General features: G+C 38.1%; 1 protein-coding gene across 1 annotated transcript in view; it reads left to right on the top strand.

Moving 5' to 3' along the window:
• ProRS-m (prolyl-tRNA synthetase 2-like protein, mitochondrial) overlaps window positions 1-24,468 on the top strand; it is a 293,464-nt gene that overhangs the window by 229,817 nt on the left and 39,179 nt on the right. Inside the window, exon 12 of the mRNA XM_090370015.1 lies at window positions 3,166-3,301. Coding sequence (XP_090226141.1) covers window positions 3,166-3,301 — 136 coding nt within the window. The remainder of the gene's footprint in view (window positions 1-3,165; window positions 3,302-24,468) is intronic.

Here is a 24,468-nt window from a genome sequence, read left to right as displayed (position 1 = left end):
AAAATTATAGAGCTACAAGAAGAATATCTTGATATGGATATAACTGATCTAACATGAGTATTAAGTGTAGATGTATTGAATTCTGTAGAGATGGGTTCACAAGAGGCAGTTTGGTATTTATTACTATACCTAATGTCCGTGTCTTCAAGAACGATTGAATACGTGCCAACGGTATGGACACATGAGCGTCAGAAATTACGTAAATCAAAAGCTGAATTGGATGAACAACAAGTTGATAGTGAGTCTTTGGATATATGGAAAGGATATATGAAAAACGGGGCAAAACATTAAAAGATATAACTCTTACACAATTTACTGCTCATTATCGAAAAGGAAATGGGGATGGGCAAAAAGACAATTTCCTAAAATAATTTGGTTTCGGAATTATAATACAACATGTCTTCCTGAACATATATGCGAAATGATAACTTTACACATAATTTTAGTTTCATAATGAGTTTCTGCAGTAAAGACATTTTTAACGGCTGCCACTGAGATATTTATCGGTGACACTATCAGTCTTAGAGTAGAACGGCAGCAACTCATTATGTACCTGGTACATAATTTTTTTCAAATCCATCCAACCCACTGTTGTTACACACAAAATCATCATGTCCAAATTGTTTAGCAAATTTTTCCGCTTGAGCCTACAAGATCGGACCGTCTATTGAAAATCCAGCACTTCTTTGTGTGGTGAACCATTGAAACAATGCTTCCTCAGCGTTTATAACCTTGCACTTTCTAATTTTTTTTTTTTTTCCCCCGGTTATATTCTTTTCCAGTGCCAATATGTAAACATCTTTATTCTTCCACAATGTCGATACACTTGAAGAGGAAAAAGAAAACTTTTTACACATTTCAACATATTTTGTACCACGTTCTAACTCACAAATAATTTTGAATTTTGCGAATCAAGCAAAATGTCTACTTTCTTTCGTTAGTAGACATGGTTCCCGAGAAAGGGTTCATTTCTAACTGATTTTACTTTAAAATGATAAAGTGACTTGCATACAAAGTTCTTAGAATCCTGAAATGCATACAATGTTCCTAGAAATCCTGAAATGCATACAACGCTCTTAGAAGTCCCGAAATGCATACAACGTTCTTAGAAGTCCTGTTTCCAAAATGCTTAGAAGTCCCAAAATAAATTTATGGTTCTGTGAATACAAGGCAATCTGTAAATAGGGTAATGCGAAAAGCGGCACGCCATAGCCCCCGTCCCCGGAGGATAAGGTCATAAACCAGCTGCTAATCTGACGCAGATGGTCATAAAGCTAAGTAGCCCATTTCATTTTTGTCAATTCCAAGGATTGGGGTTTTCCGACTACCCGAGCAATTAAGCATGTTTGCATAGTTACCAAAATTTGTTTGGTATATCTGTGTAATTCGCTCATTATAGCAGTGAGCAATTGTATGGGAATATGTGTAAATTAAAATCATTATGGCTTTTTGCTTGTTATTTCCATGCTCATTATAACCAAGTTTGAGTGTATATGTTTCACCCATAAACTAATCAACAAGTTGTAACTGAAGTCATCTTTTGTGACATATGATATTGCAAAGGCAGTTGGTAAGTGCTTATTTATTATTGTTATTTACTGTATAAAATTAACCATAAAACAAAATTCTTTGAGTAGATCTAAGTGTGAGTAGATCTACTTTCAAAATTCTTTGAGTAGATCCTGTCCTAAAGCTGGCTTTAGGACAGGATTTTCAACTATGGATCACCTTCACATAATATCACAACTAATGGAGAAAGCAAATGAATATAAAATACCATTATGCCTGACATTTGTGGATTATGAAAAGGCATTTGACTCCATACAGAATAAGGCACTGTTTCAGGCACTGGAAAGACGGCGCCTCGGTGGCCAGGTGGGCAGGAGCAGCAGTGCGTAGCACACGTTTCTTGATTAAACCAGGGTTTGAGCCCGTGACCACCAAATACGGAGGATGCGGAAAGGTCAGGGAATGACCACCGCATATCCCCGGAGCAATATGGCCTTAGTTGCTAATGCTCCTAAAAACAACAACAACAACAACTGGAAAGACAAGGCATTGATACCCCATATATTATGATTTTGAAGAAAATATATGAGAATGCTACCTCTTTTATTAGACTAGACAAAGACAGTAGCAAATTTAAATTTGAGAAAGGAGTTCAATAAGGAGACACAATATCTCCGAAGTTGTTTACAGCTGCCCTTGAAGAAGCTTTCAGAAGATTAGACTGGTCGCAGAAAGGAGTCAATGTGAATGGAGAATACCTAAACCATTTACGATTTGCAGATGACATTGTGGTCATAAGCCACGATCCCAAAGAATTAGAGGAAAATCTTAGTCAATTATGCAGAGTTAGTAAGGATTTTGGACTAATGATGAATATGACTAAAACAAAAGTAATGATGAACAAGTATGCCACAGAAAGGGATAGAATCATTGAAGGAGCAGTAATTGAAAAAGTGGAGTCATATACTTATCTGGGACAGATCATTAGCTGTAATGATGATAAATGGCTGGAAGTCAGGAGAAGAATAAATTTTGGATGGATAGCATTCAGGAAATATAGTCACATACTGAGAAGCAATATCCCAATTTGTCTGAAACGTAAAATAATGAACCAATGTATACTCCCCACCATGACTTATGGAAGAGAAACTTGGACATTCATCAAAAGAATGGAAGAGAAGCTGAGAACTACACAGTGAAGAATGGAACGAATTATATTGGGAATCACACTGTTAGATAAGAAGAGAAACACATGAATTAGGCAGCAAACTTAAATAAAGGATATTCTTATTAAAACTAAAGAACTAAAATGGTCTCCGGCAGGACACATAGCTCGAAGACATGATGACAGATGGACTAAGAAAATAACAGAATGGTACCCAAGAGGAGCTAGAAGAAAACCTGGAAGACAATGACAGAGATGGACAGATGAAATTCACGAGTACGTGGGTAGTAAATGGATCGCCATTGCACAAAACCGAAGGAACTGAAAAGTTGCTGGAGAGGTTTTCAATCCATCCTGCAGTGGATTAAAAACAGCTGATAATGTAGTAATTTGTATTCTCAGATTTATATTGTTCGATTAGTTTCACTGTAACTATGAATTTCTTCACTTATCAAATTTGGAAAAAAATAATTTCTATTGTATTATTTTAGATTGTTACAGATGGGATGCTATGGAATTGGTGTTACAAGGATACTAGCAGCTGGAATAGAGATATTGTCTGCAGAAGATGTGATTAGGTGGCCTTTATCTATTGCCCCATATTTAATCTGTCTAATTCCTCCAAAGGTATGCTGTTATTGCTATTAAAGATTATAATAGTATACTATACTAGAAAGAGATGCCTTTATTTTTGATGTTTTGGGAGCAAAAATTTCTTAAGTGTGAATTACTGTTGTTCTTGAGAGATATCTTTTTCATTTCTTCTATAGCAATATTTACAGACCAAGAACTTTATTACTTAATAAAATAACTGAATAAACTGAAATAACCTAAAGAGCATTATAAGTGAGATCCCCATTTTTAGGGACTATTTTTCATATTTTGTGAATATTTTGGTAGATAACACTGATTTTTCTTTTTTTCTTTTTTTTCTTTTTTTTTTTTGCAGTATTTATGAAGCAATAGTTGAAATCTTGCATACTTAATATAATATGTTTGCGTTTTTTGGTTAGCATATAAAAAAAAGGTTAAAACTTGTTTGTTTGTTTTTTTGCATGCTATTAAAAAAATAATGAAAATTTTAAAAAGATTTTATTAAATTAATCTACAAATATTTTGACTGTGATAAAAATGATAAATGTAGTATTAACATGATAATAATACTGATTTACAGGTTAGCGCATAGTCTGAGGCTTTTTAGCCTTAAAGTTTTATTTAGTTTAAACTATCACAGCATTTCATACATCTCATGTTATTGAGTTAATTCACAACTGGGTTGTCAGTCATTCAAGGAGTGGAATGCCAGAAGTTTATCAAACTCTAACAGGGAACTAAGTGATTTTGTAATAACTGAGAGCAAAGTGGAAGAGAAATTGTTGAAGTTAAACATAAAAAAGGCACCTGGGGCAGATGTAATCTATCCAGTTATATTGAAGAAGGCAGCAAGGGAAGTAAGCAAACCCTAAGCCATAATTATGGGAGCATCCTTAGAGTTGGGGGAAGTCCAGATGGACTGGAGATGTGCAAATATATCCCCAATTCAAAAAGGGGATGCAAAGGGCGACACAAATAATTATAGACCTGTTACTTTAACTTCTCTTCTGGGGAAAATAATGGAGTCAATAGTTAAAGAGATGATACAGGATCACCTAGACAAGACTGCAGTAATAGTTCAGACACAGCATGGGTTTGTTAAGGGGAAGTCTTGTCTGGCCAATTTGATTGGATACTACAATGTGGTTTGGTCATAAAGGAACTGGATGCAAAAAGTAATTTTGATATCATATACTTGGATTTCAGGAAAGCTTTTGATACTGTTACACATGAAAGACTGCTGTACAAATTGGAGCATTATGGCATTAAGGGCAAGTTGCTGCAATGGATAAAGGGATGGTTGAGTAAATAAATGGACACTGCTCTATGTGGACTAATGTTACTAGTGGAGTCCCCCGGAGTTCAGTCCTGGGCCCATTGTTGTTTTTCTGTATTTATCAGTGATATCATATCAACCTTAATGTCCAAGTTTTCAGATAATACAAAGGTTGGCAGGGTTGTTAATGGCAGTAAACACAGTATGCTACTGCAACAGGATCTAGAAAAGTTAGGCAGATGGGCTGAGAAGTGGCAACTGAAGTTTAACATTGACAAATGCAAAGTACTACATATGGGTAGCAGTAACCCAAGAGAAACATACCAACCGTGTGGTACTACATTCAGGGAGGTAGAGAATAAAAAAGAAGACCTGAGGGTAATTGTGCAGTCAGATACAAAGTTCTCTGAGCAGTTCAGACAGGCTGCCAGAACAGGTCATGGAGATTTTTCAATGATATATAGGAATTTTGCTAGCAGAGACAAGGAGGTGATTATTGCTTTGTATAAGGCAATGGTCAGGGCACACCTTGAGTACTAGATATAGGTTTGGATGCCTCATTTTAGGAATAATGTAGAGTTGCTAGAATGAGTACAGAGAAGGGCAACAAGATTGGTGAGAGGAACAAAGGGGTGTGCTTATGAAGAAAGACTTAAGTTCTGCAGTAGCAGCATCTGGAGACTAGGCACCTGCGAGGTGATCTGATTGAGGTGTATAAGGCCTTGAATGGTTTGAGCAGGCTCAGTGCTGACGGGATACTTCTCCTTGCTCAGATTAAGAACCTGAGGGGGCATAGATTCAAATTGAGGAAAGACGGTTGTAAAATAGATGTGCAGAAATTTGCCTTTAGCCAGCTGGTAGTTGATTGCTGGAACAAACTTCCATCTGTTGTTGTTGCAGAAGTTGATAACTTAAATAAATTTAAGGCTGAACTAGATAAACATTTGGAGTGACCAGATGGGTGGAATTGGAAGGTTTTTTTTGGCTTATGCTGTATAAGCTTGCTTTCTTGTATCATATGGCTCAACTAATGCTAATTATACCCACCCACTGATGAAGATCCAAATAGCCCTGAAACAGCTGTCTGGTGATATCTGGTTGGGGAAGTGTTACTTATTCAAAGTAGTACAATGACAGGTAACCCGTGAAGGTATTCATGATAAGAGATTCAACAGAACAATTCCCTAAAAATAACTTTAGTATTTTTTTTTTTTTTACTACGTACAGAAATGATGCATAGCACTAACTTGTACTTCAGTTAATGTTTCCATAGTTTTAGGCTTTTATCCCTAAATTTTGACTTAGTTTAAACTATCACACCATTTGGCATCTCTCATATTTGGCAACGATGCCTTGTAAATAATTCTCGTTATTTTTGCTACATACAGAAATGATGCAAACCACTAACTTGTACATCGGGTTAATTCACAAATGGGTTGTCAGTTGTTATACAATCGGGTACCTACCAAGCCACCAATAAAGGTCCAAATTAGACCCGAAACTGCCATCTCAGTGGTCGTATCCACTGAGAATAAGTAATAATACTCTCCTCTGTTGGGAAGCATTACTTATTCAAAGTAGTACAATTACAGGCAACTTGTGAAGGTATTCACAATATGAGATTCAACAAAACGATGCCTTGTAAATAATTCTCGTTATTTTTGCTACATACAGAAATGATGCAAACCACTAACTTGTACATCGGTAATCTTTTCCATAGTCTGAGGCTTTTTAGCTATAAATTTTTACTTCATAATAATAATTCATTATAATAATAATAATTCTGCATTAATGAAATTTATTGGCATTAGCATTATCAGTGGCAAATGACACAACAAAGCAAGCTTATATGGCATCAGCCAAATAAAAATACAAAACACCTCCCATTTCATCTAGTCATTCCATCCAATAGTTTGTCTAGTTCTTCCTTGAAATTATTTAAGCTTTCAACTTCCGCAACAACAAATGGAAGTTTGTTCCAGCAAACACCCACCTGCTGGCTAAAGGCAAACTTTCAGACATCTATTCTGCAGCCATCCTTCCTCAATTTGAATTTATGCCCCCTCAGATGCATAATCTGAGCAAGAGGAAGAATCCCATCAGCATTGAGCTTGCTCAAACCATTCAAAGCCTTATACACCTCAATCAGATCACCTTGCAACGGCCTAGAGTCCAGATGCTGGAGTTTGCAGAACTGAAGCCTTTCTTGTTAAGACCACCCCTTTGTTGCCCTCACCAATATCATTACCCTTCTCTATACACACTCCATAGTTCTACATCCTTCCAAAAATGAGGCCTCCAGATGTGTATGCAGTACTCAAGATGTAGCCTGACCATTACTTTATACAATGGGATAATCTCCTCCTTATCCCTGGTGCCCCCGTAGCCAGGTGGGCAGGAGCAGCAGTGCGTAGCACACGCTTCTTGATTAGACCAGGGTTTGAGCCCGTGACCACCAAATACGGAGGATGCGGAAAGGTCAGGGAATGACCACCGCATATCCCCAGAGCAATATGGCCTTAGTTGCTAATGCTCCTAAAAACCGAATAACAAACAAAAAAAAAAAAAAAAAAACCTCCTTATTCCTGTATATCATTGACAAAACACAATAAGCTTTCCTGGCAGTGTGTCTGCATTGCTCAGAGAACTTCATTTCTGACTGCACAGTTATTCCTAGATCTTTTTCAATTTCCACTACCCTGAATGTAATACCACACAGTTGGTATGTTATTCTGGGGTTATTGTTACCCAGTGCTTTTATTTTGTAAGAAAATAGGTGCCGGTACTCATTCTTTGCCATCGGGAAAAATTTAAAATTAAAAGGATATGAAAGTACTCTAAAATTTTTTTTTTCCTGATGCTGTTACTTTAGTAGTAATGTTTTTAGAATAAGAGCAACAGATTAAGTATATTAACACAGTCTCTTAAGCATAAATTTATTATTCAAGTATATAAAAAAATAAGTAAAATAAGTAAAAAATAATAACATAAGTAAAAATAATTTCATAATAATGTTTTTGTAGAATATTCCAAATTTTTATTAAGTTCTCATCCGACAACCTTTTTTGAGTGAAGAGCCATTTTTGATCTAATTTTAAAAAAGAGAGAGAATCCGAAGAGCCACACCTCAGCTCAAGCTGAGAGGAGGAGTGGGGAAGGCGAGAGTTTTTTAAGAAATGGAATAGAGTGGGAAGATGTTTATTAAAAAAAATATATTTTGAAATATTATTTATTAATACTGAGAAAAACGTAACAAACATCCAATTAGGTTCAAGTTAATGTGACTTTTGCTGATGAACTTCTTGAGCAAGTGTCTCTCAACATCATGCGAATATGTCGTAATTAAACATGCTCACATTGTTCAGACAACAGTTGCTTGATTTATTTTTAATATAGTTCATGTTCAAAAATATTTGCTCGCAGAAATATGTCGAACCAAAAACTGAGAGTAGTCGAAATGCAAATATTTTCAAATTTATATATGGGTCCGGCAAGCTACACTATGCATCAAACACAATTCGGTCTGCATTTTAAACTCATCTTTAGCCATCCATCTGGGTAGAATTTCAAGGGCAGCCTTTTGCCTCTCCAAATCCTCAATTTCAGCTTTAAGACATTTTAGTCTTGCCTCCACATTTTTTTAAGTCCTTTCTAACTCCATTTCAAATTGTGCTTCGTGTGAGCTGTAAAGTTAAAGAATTGCAGTTATGTGTTAAAAGAGCTGCATGCAGCTTGCAAGCCGCAGGTTGCCGATCCCTGTCCTATGCCGACTTCTTTTCTTCCTCTTTGTGTGTCGGTTGCTGAATGACATTTCCAAAGCAGCCACCAATTGACATATTTTGGTGGATCGAAGCGGATCAGCGGTGAGCCTACAATTTTGAGAAACAGTAGTGAAGAAACTGTTTTTGTCATCAACAAAGCGCTGATTGGGCGGGCAATCAGATTCATTTGTGAAAATCGCTGTTCACATTCACTCGATGAAATTGGTATCGTACTCAGAGCATTCATCAAATTCTTCAATTCTTCCGAAACCTTCTTATCGATTAAGTATCCATGATTTGCATCTATTTCATTTAACTGTAACCTAATTGACAATTTTCTAACTTCACTTTCACCAAATGCCAACAATTCATGTTTAGAAGGATTAATGCCTTCGTTGTCCTCATTTTCTGTCTCTCGTCAATCAGTATTGTCACTAGTTCTTAAATTTGAATTTTTTTCTTTCTTTTTTTTTTGAAACTGTCCAAAATGTCGGTGTCATTTGGATATTCAGGTAAGCCATGTAAACAGAGATAGCGAAAATTTACGGAAAAATGTGGATAACGCACTTCCACCAAACAACAGATGATTATTTGTCGGGTTAAAAGAAAATCACTTTTCTAATTCTCGAATGGAGAGCTTACAGTTGATTCACAAAGGTATCCAACCTACGGCCTGCGAGGAAAGTGAACTAAAACAGCATTTTAAATTTTGGTAATTATCAAAAAAATTCTCATTAATGTTTTGTTCAGTAAATATAATTGTGTATTGTACTTAATAAAATTTTCGAATATTTTCAATTTTACTTTTGCATGCAACAAGATATGGAAAATGTAACACACTAAAGAAATCTAACTTTGAATTTTTTTGAATATGGTCCCTGTACGGGAAAAGGTTGGACACCACTGCAGTAGTAGAAGATGGGCCAGAGCCCATTGGGAATACACCTTGATCTGCTCAGTCTTGACTAGCGCGACTCCTCCGTATGTGGGACAGGTGGTCAGATAGGTTTTACCAGGTACCACTAAGTTGTCGAATGCTTTAGTTCTCTTAATTTGCGCTGCAGCACTATTTGCCTAAATTGCCTGAAGGCCAGAAATTCAAACAGTGCATACCGAGTTAATTCTCTCCTAATCCGTTTACTATATGAAAATTTTCTTCGCTCAATGGAAACTATTTTAAATGTAACTTCCAAGGGGAAGTCAAAATAATTGGCTATAAAAGATTAAACAGAGGTCTGACTGAGTAATTTAGAATTATAAAAATGGTTATACAGTTTTATATAGAAAATATCTTAACAATAGACAGTAAAAAATGCAAATTTAGTTAAATAATTTTAAGCTTATTTGAACAGTAGGGAAAAGTTGAAAAAAATTTACGAAATATTACAAATTTCAAAGTGCACTGCATCCAAATGTCACATGTCACTGTTAATAAAGGTGCCGGTACACTGTACCATTGCGTACCGTCCCAAAAGGCACCTCCGTAGCCAGGTGGGCAGGAGCAGCAGTGGGTAGCACACGCTTCTTGATTAGACCAGGGTTCGAGCCCGTGACTACCAAATGCGGAGGATGCGGAAAGGTCAGAGAATGACCATTGCATATCCCCGGAGCAATATGGCCTTAGTTGCTAATGCTCCTAAAAACCAAATAACAAACAAACAAACAACCGTCCCAAAAAAAGCACTGTTGTTACCCATATGCAGTACTTTGCCTTTATCAATGTTACATTTCAATTGCCATTTCTCAGCCTGTCTGCCTAACTTTTCTAGATCCTGTTGCATTAGCATACTGTCATTACTGTTGTTAACCACACTGCCAACTTTTGTATTATCTGTAAACTTAGAAATTAAGCCTGATATGCCTTCATCAATATAATTGATAATATAGAAGGCAACAATGGTCTCAACGCTGAACCCTGGGGAACTCCACTAATAACTTTAGTCCATGAAGAGCAATGTCCATTGATTACCGCTCTCTGTCTTCTCCCACTCAATCATCCCTTTATCCATAGCAGCAACTTGCCCTTAATGCCATACTGCTCCAATTTGTATAGTAGTCTTCCATGTGCAACAGTATCAAAAGCTTTTCTGAAATCCAAGTATATGATTTAAAAATCATCCAGTTCCTTTGTGACCACATCATAGTATCCAATCAAATTGGTCAAACAAGATATTGTTGATCACACACAAAACAGTGATTACCACAACAGCAAGGAATGTGGACGAAAATATTGAAAATTTAAAAAAATCTCAGAAGAAAGTATCAATGCAGTGATAAATGAGGGTAGAGACAAAGTTTTCAACTTTAAGGTTTCAAGTTAAATATGAAGTATAGAAATGCACTTGCACCAGGATCAGTTTCGATGAAGTAAACGATCTGCCATAAATTTTCTAGACTCTATTCAGTCTCTATCATTTACCAAAATCAGAAGGAAGGAGGACTATATCCTAATCTATTCCTTCTTATGACATAAAAAAAGAGGGGAAAGGATTTAAAGTGAACTACAGAAGTAAAAAAAAAAAAAAAAAAAAAAAAAAGAGCATTCATTTTATAGGATTGACCATTGGGTTAGAAGAAAAGAACATCAGTAGTGGTAGTAGTAATGGCAAATGATGCAAGAAAGCAAGTTTATATAGCATCAGCTAAAAAAAAAAAAAAAAAACAGTTTACCCATCCATACCCTCCAAGAATTTGCCTAGTTCACCCTTGAATTTATGGCGCCTCCGTAGCCAGGTGGGCAGGAGCAGCAGTGCGTAGCACACACACTTCTTGATTAGACTGGGGTTTGAGCCCGTGACCACCAAATACGGAGGATGCAGAAAGGTCAGGGAACGACCACCGCATATCCCTGGCACAATATGGCCTTAGTTGCTAATGCTCCTAAAAACCAAATAACAAATAAACAAACCTTGAATTTATTCAACCCATCCATTTCCAGAATCCTGTTCCAACAATCAACCACCCACTGGCTGAAGGCAAACTTCCCCACATCTATTCTGCAACCATTCTTCCTCAAGTTGATTTATGCCTCCTCATGTGTGTAATCTCAGTAAGTGGAAGAATTCCATTAACATTCAGCTTAATCAATCCAGTTAAGGCTTTAAACACCTCAATCAAATCTCTCCACAGGTGCATAGTCTCAAGATGCTGCAGTTTGCAGGACTGAAGCCTTTCTAGGTAAGAGCACCCTTTTGTTCTCTTCACCAATGCGGTTGCTGTTCTCTGCACCAGTTCCAACAAATCTATATCCCTTCTAAAGTGAGCGCTCCAGACCTATATACAGTACTCAAGTTGTGGCCTAACCATGGCCTTATACAGAGGGATGATCACCTCCTTATTCCTGCTAGCAAAGTTTCTGTATATCATTGACAAAACCTCATGAGTTGTCCTGGCAACATGTCTGCTCTGCTCAGAGAATTTCATGCCTTATTGCACAATAACCCCAAGGTCTTTTTCAATCTCCACTACCCTGAGTGTAGTACCACACAGTTTATAAGTTACTCTGAGGTTACTTCTACCCGTGTGATTCCCTTGCATTTGTCGATGTTAAACTTCAACAGCCATTTCTCAGCCCATCAACCCAATTTTCCTAGAGCTTGTTGCAGGAGCTCGCCCTGATGACTGTTGTTAACCACCCTGCCAAACTTTGTGTCATCTGCAAGCTTAGGCATTAAGCCTGATATAACTCCATCAGTTTCATTGATAAATATTGAAAACAACAATGGACTCAGCACTGAACCCTGGGGAACTCCACTAATTACATTAGTCCACTAAGAGCAGTGTCCACTGATAACTGCTCTCTGTCTACTCCTTCTCAACCATCCCTTTATCCATAACAGTAACTTGCCCTTAATGCCACATTACTGCAGTGTGTACGGCAGTCCTTTATATGTAACAGTATCAAAAGCCTTCCTGAAATATAAATGTGTGATGTCAAAATTTTTTTTGCGTCCAGTTCTTTGGTCACTGCATGATAGCAACCTATCAGATTGTTAAAAAAGACTGCCCCTTGACAAATCTATGCTGTGATTGCAGTATAATGGCATGCTTTGATGGTCCTGCATTACTTCTTTAACTGGTAATTTAACCATTATTTTCCCTGTAACAGACATTAAGCTAACAAGTCTGTAATTACTCATGCCACCTTTTGATCCCCCTTTATGAATTTGGGGATATATTTGCACTTCTCCAGTCCACAGAGACCTCCCCTGAATCCAGACATGCTCTCATAATTATGACTTAAGGTTTGCTTACCTCCTTTGTTGCCTCCCTTAATATAATTGGATAGATTTCATCTGCCCACATTGCCTTTTTTATGTCTGTAGAAGAGCACTATAAGCAGGAGATATTATAGCAGATGTTTATTGTATATGAAATGGTGTACTTTGAACAATTGCAGCACTTGGAAACTAGGTATGTGTGAGCAGACCTAATTGAAGTGTTTAACGCTTTAAATAAACTAATTACTGATTCTATCTTTACTCTTTCTCAGGTAACACACACTTAAGGGAACATGAACTTAAATTGAAAAATGATGGCAGCAGAATAGATGTGCTAAAACTTCATTCAGCCAGTGAGCAGTTGGTTGTTGGAACAAATTCCCATCCGATGTTGTGGATGCAGTATATAGGGATGATATTAGTGCTACTTGGTTGTTTGGCCCCGAGTGCCAAGCGAGTGATCATAGCGATATTTCCAAAGTGATTTGAAAGCGTTTTTTCTCTAAGCGACAGATTGTAGAGATTGTTAAAACCCTCTTTATTTATAAAATTATTTAATTTTGGCTTTTTCTAAATAAAGAACTAAGCTTCATATCAAGGAAGGAAAGACCCTTTCTTTTATATTTATATATATATAACCAATTTCTCTAACACACTAACCACTAATCTCTTATCGCTTGGTCACTGGTGGCACCGCTCCTGCCTCCATGTGGCGGGGCTGGTAGTCTGAGTATTAATCTAATACTCAGGGCGAAAAGGAGCAAATATGGATCCATTAATATCACCAACTGTAGAGCCTACGTGCTCGCATGAACTTGAGTCATCTCAAGCAAAAAGAATCAAAAAAGATGATTCTTCACATGACCTACCTGCTTTTCTAATTGTACACTCGTTATCAACGAAACCTCTTAGTAGCTTATCGCCATTTCTTGTGCAGAAAAGCATAGAGGCTGTAGCAGGTACTCCCAAAATTGTCAAACGCCTTCGCTCAGGAGATCTTCTTATAGAGACTTCCCATCCCAGTCATTCTAGACAACTCCTGAAGCAAACGACCTTCGGAGGCCTTCCCATTTCGGTAACCCCGCACAGAAGTTTAAACACCTCAAAGGGAGTCATCTCGGAATGGGACCTCCTTAATGTTTCTGAGGAAGAAATTGCCGAAGAACTTAAAGCACAACGTGTTGTCGGTGCTAAAAGAATTATGACCAAACAAGATGGTGTCCTTACACCCACAAGAAATGTTATCCTTACCTTCAGCAGTCCGAATCTACCAGAATCAGTAAAAGCTGGGTACCTTTCCTGTAAGATCCGACCATATATACCAAATCCACTTAGATGCTTTAAATGCCAGAAGTATGGTCATTCTCAAACAGCATGCCAAGGTAAGACAATCTGTCCCCTGTGTGGCTCATCAGACCATTCCCAAACTGAATGTACAGCAGCTACGCCAAAGTGTCCCAATTGCCAGGGTACTCACCCCGCATATTCTAGAACTTGCGAATTATGGAAAACGGGAAAGAAAATAATGAAGTACAAGGTAGAGAAAAATGTATCTTACCAAGAGGCACGTAAACAAATATTAAATGTGATCCCTGCCAAAACATATTCCAATGCAGTTAAAAACACTAAAGAATTTTCTACACAGACTTATATTACTATTCCTCCTAAATTATCTCTTATTCAATGGGCTAGATCCATCCTTGCGGATGGTGAGATACTAACAGCAACAAAGACAAAAAGTCCATCAAATTCTACTAATACAAAGCCATCCAAGCCACAACAAGACGTTCCAAACTCAGGCACATTATTAAAGGAGAAAGATGTTCATCGTACACAAAATAAACCAACTGAACGAACCATGGAAACCGATGAGAAATTAGACAATGATGATGCTGTTCTCATGCTTCATGCTGATGATGAGATGGATATTACTCGCCCAGTCTTTTCAAAACGAGAGAAATATAAACAGGATCGAGGGAAAAACAAACGATCAGACCAATCCATCTAACCTAAACCCAAGTAATGCAGAAAATTATTCAATGGAATTGTAGAGGACTAAGAAGTAATCTTGACGAATTAAAATACCTAATGCACCAGCATGATCCTGCATGTATTTGTCTACAGGAAACTTATTTATCATCAAATTATAGCCCACACTTCTCACGGTATACACTATATAGACGTGACAGATGTTCCAATTCTCCAGCAAGAGGAGGAGTAGCAATATTAGTTCGTAGTAATGTACCATCGAAACCCGTTCAGCTTTCCACAAATCTAGAAGCAATAGCCGTTCGTATTGTTCTTGGGATTAATCTCACTCTTGTCTCCATTTATATTCCACCAAACGTTTCATGTTCCATTGCAGAACTTGATAATTTACATAATCAACTACCCCAACCTGTATGCTTTCTAGGTGATCTGAATGCTCATCATCCTTTGTGGGGTTCCCCGAACATGGATCGTAGAGGGAGGATGATCGAAACTCTACTTGATAACCATCACTTAACACTACTGAATACCGGTGTGCATACTTATATCCACTTGCCTACAGGTTCTAGCTCTGCTCTGCTCTGGATCTGTCCATATGTTCCTCGTCCATTTATCCTAGCCTTGATTGGACAGTATTAACTGACCTTCACAGCAGTGATCACTTTCCTATAATTTGTGAAATACAGACGGATACAAACTATACATCTAACCAAAAAATTACGTGGAATTTTCACAAAGCTAACTGGGAAAAGTTTTCGAAAACAGTGCAATTTGATAACCATTTGATTCTTTCTGCATCTATTAATAATGCCACTAGACATATAGTAGAACAATTACTTGGAGCTGCTACCAGCGCAATACCGAAAGTTAACCTTACGAAACAAAGGTATAATAATTGGTGGACAAGGGACTGCTATCTTGCCAAAAGGAAACAAAACAAAGCTTGGAACACCTTTCGCCGAAATGCTACAATGGAGAACCTTATAAACTATAAACGGCTGAAAGGTGAAGCACGCCGAATTCGTCGAAAAGCTAAACAGGATGCGTGGATTCGATTCAGTTCTACCATCTGCAGAAACACTGACCCCAGAATAATTTGGAGAAAGATCCGTATCCTCAGTGGAAAGTGTCAACAAACCAAAGCCCCAATCTTGTCCTGGAAAGGAATAGATATTTCTTCTCCAACTGATATTGCAGAGGCTTTAGCACAAACATTTGCAGTCACTTCATCATCTCAATCTTATGAAGACTCATTTAGACGCAAAAAAATTTCCATGGAAAAATATAAAATTAACTTTGTTACAAAACAATCTCATTCTTATAACCTTCCTTTCACTATGAATGAACTCAACGGAGCTCTCCAGAATTCTAGAAATAGTTCTGCTGGACCAGATGGCATTTTCTATATAATGCTTTGCCACCTCAACTCAAACTCAAAATCTATACTACTGAAATTTTACAATAGAATCTTTGAGGAGAATGTTTACCCTGATACATTGCATCCGTCAGTTGTGGTAGCCATAGCAAAAGCCGGGAAAGATGCTTCCTCTCCCAATAGTTATCGTCCTATATCTTTGACCAGCTGTTTAGGAAAGATAATGGAAAAGATGGTACACAAGAGACTTGTCTGGATTGTTGAAGATCAAGATGCTATATCATGCCATCAATTTGGTTTCCGCCGTAATAGATCTACAACTGATGTCCACGTCAAGGTCGAAGCTCAGATTCGAAATGCTTTTCTTAAAAAACAGCACATGGTAATGATAACATTCGATATTACCAAAGCATTCGATACAACCTGGAGATATGGAATCCTCCAAGACTTATACAAACTTGGACTTAGAGGTAACCTGCCTAGATTCATTCAGAATTTTTTTCACCTCAGGACCTTTCAAGTAAGATTCCAGAATGAGCTGTCCAAAATTCACACACAAGAAGAAGGAGTACCTCAGGGATCAATATTAAGTGCCACACTCTTTGCATTACGTACCAGTAGCATCATAAGAGACATCCCATCCACGGTAGAAGTTTATATGTATGCAGACGATCTTGCTATTTCCTGTCAATCATCGAACATGGCTACCATTGAAAGACAACTACAGATAGCAATAAACAAAATTGAAACTTGGACAGAAAGCAACGGCTATCAATTAACTGCTGAGGGAAAAACAGCAGCAATACACTTCTGTAAATTACGATCGCTTCATCCGGAACCTGTATTAAAACTGAAAGGCAGAGAAATACCGATGACAGACTCCATAAGATTATTGGGTCTGAATTTAGACACCAAATTAAATTTTCGTAAACATGTGACCTATCTACGAACTACGTGCCTCCAGAAACTAAACATCCTTCGTGCAGTATCCTCAACATCTTGGGGTGCAGACAGACAGTCATTGCTGAATTTGTATCATGCTCTAATCCGGTCACGATTAGACTATGGAGCTATAGTTTATGCATCAGCTAAAAACAGCATCTTACGGTCTGTGAACACCATTCAACACAGTGTCCTTCGATCAGCACTAGGCGCCTACAGAACCTCGCCTGTACAAAGCTTGTATATAGAAGCACATGACCCTCCGCTTTATCTTAGAAGACAACGCCTACTCTGCCAATACGCTGTCAAAATTAGAAGCCTTCCAACTCACCCCTGTTGGGTATACCTCAACCAACCTTTATGGCCAACACTTTATGAATCCAAGCCTAATGAACCCAGACCTGCTGGGATTCGTCTTCAAGAAGTAATCAAAAAGTGGAAACTCGATCTCAATAAAATTGCGGAAAGTGAAAATATGCCTTTACCCCCATGGAATAGACATCATATAAACATTGATCTTTATTTCGCTCAGTGGCCAAAAAATACCATTCCACTATGTAATATCCGACAGTTGCATGCCAACTATACTTCGCAACACAGTGGGAAACTCATAATCTATACAGATGGATCTAAGACCCAATCACATGTAGGTGCAGCAGCCGTGTTCCCTTCGCATGTAATTTCAAAATCCCTTCCAGTTGAGTGCAGCATTCTATCTGCAGAACTCTATGCTATACAGCTTGCATTAAGTGAAATATGTCAACAGTCGTCCCTCTCTGTCTTAATATATTCGGATTCACTCAGTGCTATTTCAGCCATACAGGGTAAACGACATTCTCGTCATCCTCTCCTACAAGAAATTGACTTTCTAATCAACCTCTGTCAAAAGAAACAATCTGAAATAACTCTTTGCTGGATCCCAGGACACTGCGGAATAGAAGGCAATGAAAAAGCAGACATTGCAGCTAAGTCAGCATCAGAACTGCCAAATAGAACAATGATAGTACCACACACTGATTTTAGTCCAATCATTATTAGAGAAAGTGAAAATGAATGGGCTCAAATATGGAAAAATGAAATCAACAATAAACTGCAGGAAATAAAACCTAATCCAGAAATATGGAACTCCAGCATCAGAGAGAGTCGCAGAGAAGAAGTAATACTTGCCAGACTGAGAATTGGCCATACTCATCTTGCTCATTTTCATCTATTGGCAAACAAAAATCCCCCACGCTGTGTCCAATGCCAAGTTCAGCTTTCTGTAAAACACATTCTTTTGGTATGCCCTCGATTCAGAAATTCCAGATTCCTTTGTTTTCAGAGTTCATGCAATAACCAGAATCCAGTTACCCTTCAACAGATCTTAGACAATTCTGCGAATATAGATGAATTACTTAATTTTATTCGGCAAATCAGATTTGATAAACAAATCTAATGTTTGATTTCCATCAAAAACTTGGAAAGATACATCTTGGCCATTGATGCCCTTGTGTCTTTAAACCCTTAATCAACAACAACAACAACAACAACAACTTGGTTGTTTCTTAAGTAGATTTCTAGGTGTATGATTAATATTATATTAGAAGTGCTTTCTTATGTCTGTAAACTATAAATTTATAGAAATACAACAATGATTTTATAAAGTAATTGTATAATGTAGTACATAATGTACTTTCAAATAGTATAGTGTAGTGTTATTATTTTTGTATGTCATAATTTTGTGTTATTTGTAAATTAAGTTTATACCAAAATCATGCCTTAGACTAGAGCAGTAAAGCACATTGCTCAAAGTAGCATTGTAGGTATATTGGTGACATGATACCACTCAGACATAAAGGATATGGAATTTGAATATGCTGAGTAAAATGTTTGCAGAAAAGACAAACCAGACAGAAGTGGGGGGAGACTATGCTTTTTGTCAAAAAATCTCTTAGAATCTAAGACAGTTCACCCAGTTGACATGGATAGATGGCACAATGTTGAGTCTTGTGTGACATTAACATAGGGAAGGAAAAAATAATGTAATGACTGTGATGTGTTCCGCAGGCTCTTTCTGTTATAGCGTGTGAGCCTACCTGTGTGCTGCTGGTTCAGTCTTGCTGTCAATCGAAGCTCACTGTGAATTATTCAACTGTCGGTTAAATAATTCACCATAAAAACCGAGAAAACCTGGGTTTCATATGATAGTCCAGTAGTTTGGATTAGGACAAAAATCTTGCGCCCTCAAGACTTACTCAGATTGACACTGAGAGCAAGCTCGCAGCATCGAAGATTGCATTGTGATTTCACTCAAAAACCTTTCTTTGTAATTGGATCTTTGAGCGCCACTTAACTATGGTTCATAATCAATGATCTACTCAGTGAGTTATGTAGCCGACCGGGCTAGCCAGGTGGGTAAAGTGCTTGCCTGGCAACCCCAAGGTCGCGGGTTCGATTCCCGCCTCGGGCTTGGATCAGAGTACTGCAAAAACCTTGGGAGGTGCATTAGAAAAAAAAAAAAAAAGTGAGTTATATGTAGCAGAGAAATGTCACTAGGCAAAATGATCAACAAAACAAGGTTTATTACACATATTAATCATACAAATAGTTACAAAAGAACCGGTCAAAATTTTAGCATAATTGGCAATTGATTGTTTGGAAACTAACTGAATAGTAAGTATAATTTTGCTGCTACTAGTATTACAAGTTTATAGTGTTCTTCGTGTTGGCACTTCCACCATTACTCTCACGAATATTCATAATGGCTGGAGTCGGTCATACCATACAACTGTTCTACTGTTAGAATAAGGTTATATGTCAATTAAACAATTATAATTAATATTTTTGACAACTAGGTCATTAAGTCTCACCTGTTAAATTCTAATTACTAAAAGTAGATAAACAATTGTCAGAATGTGTGTCTATGAGAAGAGAGATCAGTGGGTATGGATAAATTAAAGAAGGGGGGGTAGGATTAACTTTGAGTGGTCGGGTTTGGTTTGTTCTAAAAAATGCTAGTCAACTTACCCACAAATTGTCGTTCTTCTTCTGCACTTCTGGCTTCAGCTCTTCGCTCCATAAATAGTTTTGGGGATACCTGTTGAATCGACAAGATCTGCGATCTTCCTTGGTTTTCTTTATCTGGCGCTCTTTAAGGCTCTCTAGAAAAACTCTTGAATCTAACCAGTGACTTCCAAATCGACTCCTCAGAACTCTGAACGCTTCAAAATCTACCCAAAGAAGTCTTGTTTTCTATCCCCTTTTCATATATATACTCCTGCATTCCCCTTCCTAAGTTTCCCATGACATGTTCTGATTTCACAGGTTAATTATATGGGGCAAAGAATTACACTTGGAGACTGTCAACTTTTGGGATTTGACACTACTAAAAATGATATGTTATATGTAGAAGAGAAATCTCATATTTGTGTAGGGCAGTTTCTTTTGTTTTACAATCGCGGTCATTGAACATAAATCGATACACTTTTACATATGGAATTTTGAAATGACAGACAATGTTTATCGGACTCGATTGCATAAGAAATCATGTCTCTTGTTCTGCTTAATCACCTTTCTCTGACAAAAGTCACGTTCTTCCCTCGTCATTCTTGGGGCTATTACGTGTTCACTGTTGGGAGAAGGACCTGACGTCATTAATTGACTGGACACTTAATGGAGGTATAATGTTTCAACTACCGCATCCCCTGGGGCGGTGCTGGTTGCACGTGCGAAAACGAAAGTGAAACGGAACTAATTCCGATGGAGTGACGCTACTTTAGTTATACAGGCCGCAGAAAAAGTATAGGGCACTTTGAGGAATAAATGCTTCTTAAAAGCGAGCGAAAGGGATAAAAATGATAGCATTTTACAGATGAGTATAACAGACAACTATCCAAACAAGTAAAGCAGACCAAAAAATCAGAATGTCTTATTACTATTGGATTACTGCGGACACAGAGCGAAATGGAGACAGAATAAATTATGACAAGTTTAATAATAGGAAAAACATATTAAATTAGATACATACAAAAGCTTTCGGTTAGTTTGTTAACCTTCCTCAGTCAAACTGACAGGAGTGGAACATGAACTGCGTGATTAATTGTTTTATGTTGAAGCGTGGCTGGATGCATGTGGATTTTGCCAACATTTGTCATTCATCAAAATGGATGATAGGGTGGACATGGCATTCACTGCTCATGTTGACCGAGGTATTAGAGCATGTGATGTTCAGTGACTCCAACCAGGCACGTTGTCAGTAGTGGCAGGACCTATCTACAATTGCGACATTGCAGTGTGGGTCAATGTTGTGGTGGGTTGACCAAATGTGTTTGGCAATGGCTGAGTGTTCTATGTCCGCTAAGCGGATTGCTCTTTCATGTTCTGAAAGACGTTTTCTGAGCCGTCTCTCAGTTTTCCCAATGCAGCAGCTAGTGCAGTCACTGCAAGAGATGCTGTAGATTAGACCACTTTGTAGTAAGGTGGGAACCAGTGTTTTCACTTTAGAGATGAGAGATCATAACTTTCTGCCTGGGAGTTGTAGGCATTTTATCCCATGTGATTTTAGTACCTTAGAAACCTGTTGTGATAGGTTTGGGTAGTATGCGATAAAGGCTCTCACGGTTGAGTCATTACCTTGGATGTTCCTGTTGGTCACTACGTGGCCATGTGTCTGTAGGTCACACCTGTCAAGGTTATTGATGGGATAGCCACACCTCGCAAGATCCGCCTTGACCTTAGCAATTTCAGTGTGCCTCTCATCTACAGAACTAGTGGGTCCAGACACAAGTTAGTAAGGTTCTTACAATGGCAAGAAGATGGCTACGTGCATGTGCTGACTGGAAGTTGGTAAATTGGTTAGCACACATTGGTATACGATAGACAGTCGTCTTCAAGTGCATGCCCTCACGTCGGACAAGGGTGTCTAAGTATGGTGTGGTGTTGACCGATTCTAGCTCGATGGTGAATTTTATGAAAGGCGACAGAGAATTGAGGTGGTCTAAGAGTCGGTCACCCGAATTTCTGGGGATAACCACAAACACATCATCCACATAGCGAAACCAAAAGATAATGGGATCTAGTACATTCTTAAATGCATGACCCTCTAATTCTTCCATCGCAATATTTGCCAGGACTGAACTAACTGGGGAATCCATGTCTGTGCTGTGATCCTGTTGGTAAATGGAGTTGTTAAACATAATTGCACTGCCTGTTAAGCACAGTCTGAGGGCGGTGGAGATATCGTCTGGTGTTAGTTTGGTCCTGCTGCCAAGGGTTTGGTCGTTATCCAAGAGTTGCTTTGTATCGGCATAGCATCCCTTCCACAAGTTGCACACGATTTGTATTGAACTTAAGCAACAAACAGTTATCTACAGAACAAGTAGATCTGTTGACTCTGGGTATGAAATTTGCCGTTCTCCCAAGAAACCCACCAATCAGTGATATTGCCTTAGGCATAGAACCGTGTTTATATATATTTTCTATATATGGCTCCTGATTTTGTGCGGATGAAGGTCAATCTGATTATAAGCATTCCACGCAGGTCCACATATTGTGGGCACTGATGCATGACATGGAACCAGCTCTCGACCTCCCCGCAAGTGCACAGCTGATCATCGATAATTCCTAGTTCGGCGAGTTTCCCATTGAAAGGCCATTACCTGTTAGGAGGAAGGTAGGTGCCAGTCCCCTGGTTGAAACCAAGTTGGTAATTTCAGGTAAATATTTTCTATATATGGCACAAATTTTTGCATGACCTCACCTTTTGTCAAGGCCACCCATCTGTTTTGCCATTCCAACTGGAGGTGTTTTTGCAGTCTCAATTTTTCTACCATCCTGCCATTTGTTGACTCGATAGTGAATCCACGGAATGTTATTTGAATTCCTTTCGAGTAGTAATACAGTAGACCCTGCCTGACAATTTCCAGGTCCAGGGATAAGGTCCTAGCAATTACTTGAGCTTCCGTGCTTACCGTGTTGCAAGCTCGGGTCACTGTGAGAAGGATTGTCCAGTGGGTTGAATCTAATATCCTCTTATTAGCAGCCATGGTGGTTTTAAGATACCAAATTGCTGAATGAATGAATGTGGTTTTATAATATAGAGAGAGAGGACAATTCTTTTTAGGCCTCATTCGCGGTGGATGACCCTTGTGACCATACCAGAATATTTTCTTATTTTGATCCTCGTTCAGGTGAGACGAAATTTAAACAACAGTTTGGTATTTAAATAAATAACAGTTTAATAAATAACTATTATTTTACTAAACTGTTATTTAAATAACAGTTTAGTAAACAAACACTACCCCGAGGTATTTCATTTCAGTGGAGAATTTGATGGTGGTTCCATTTATTTTTATCTGAGGGGACCTCCTTTTACTGAGAGCTCCTTTCAGAAGGATGGAAGTTGTCTTTTCCGATGAGATATACAGAAAGTTTTCCTCCATCCTCCTTCGAAGTATGTCCAAGGCAGCATTTGCTAGGTCTTCCAATCAGGCATGAGAGTCACCCATCAGTCAGAATCAGGTCGTTGGCAAATGCCTGAGAACGGACCTGTTCCAGGTCAATGTGCACTTCCTAGTTCATTTCAAAAATATATGTAGTCTCAATTCTAATCTCAATGACGTCCATTTCCACTTCACTTGCAGTCTGCCAAACCCCATGTACTTTTTCTGACAGAATTTCAGTTATTGGTTTATTCAACTATTGCTCATCTCAATTGCCCAAATTATTTGCTGTATGATTCCTTTCACCTCAAAGGTGGTACTTGTGCATATGTTCGTTCTGATATTCCCTGTCAGAGACTTGGTAATTTCGAATCTCCTCTTTGCGATCTTCTCTGGCTTAAAATCTCTCTACCTCATGTCAAATTCATCTGTTGTCTCTAGCGTTCTCCCAACTCCACTAATCACTTGGAGCTCTCTGACTTGCTCTCTTTGCAACTTGACTTTCTCCGGTCCAACTTTCCTAACAGTGAAGTAATTTTCCTTGGTGATTTTAATGTTCACAACTCCAGCTGGCTTCCATTTTCTAGTCACACCGACCGAGCTGGTCGAGATGCTGAGGCTATTATAATTACTAATGACCTTGCACAGATTGTTCATTTACCTACAAGAATACTGAACAATCCTAATCATACAGCCAACACGCTTGATCTTTTTTTCACAAACAACTCTTCTAAGTACACGGTCGAAGTGAGCAGTCCTTTAGGCACCTGAGATCACAATTTGGTGATTGTCTCTTCTCCAATGGAGTCTTCATCTCATGGCTATTCCCAACCTCATATTGTTTGGCATTAAAAGAATGCAAAATGGGATGACCTGCAAGATTTCTTTTCTTCTTTTCCTTGGTTCGATTACTGTTTCAAAATTTCTGATGTCAATATTTGCTCAGATCATGTCAGTGAAATTATTCTTGTTGGAATGGAATCCTTTATTCCACACTCCACTTTAAAATCTCGTGCTTTATCTAAACCTTGGTTTTCCGATAAATGTGCTAAGGCTTTTCAAGAGAAGAATATTGCATATCATAATTGGCTTGTTTCCAATTCTTCAGTTTCATTTTCTGCCTACACCAAACTTTGCAACAATTGTAAAGCAGTTATTAATCAGTCCAAACTAGATTTTGAACAGGCTAAAAGTAGAAAACTTGCTTCTTGCCCTAAT

The sequence above is a fragment of the Mastigoproctus giganteus genome, chromosome 3 (assembly GCF_048544385.1).
Source record: "Mastigoproctus giganteus isolate SK-2022 chromosome 3, ASM4854438v1, whole genome shotgun sequence".
In the NCBI taxonomy this organism is placed as follows: Eukaryota; Metazoa; Arthropoda; class Arachnida; order Uropygi; family Thelyphonidae; genus Mastigoproctus; species Mastigoproctus giganteus.
The sequence above is the reverse complement of the archived record's forward strand: the minus strand, read 5'-3'. Positions and strand labels throughout refer to the sequence as shown.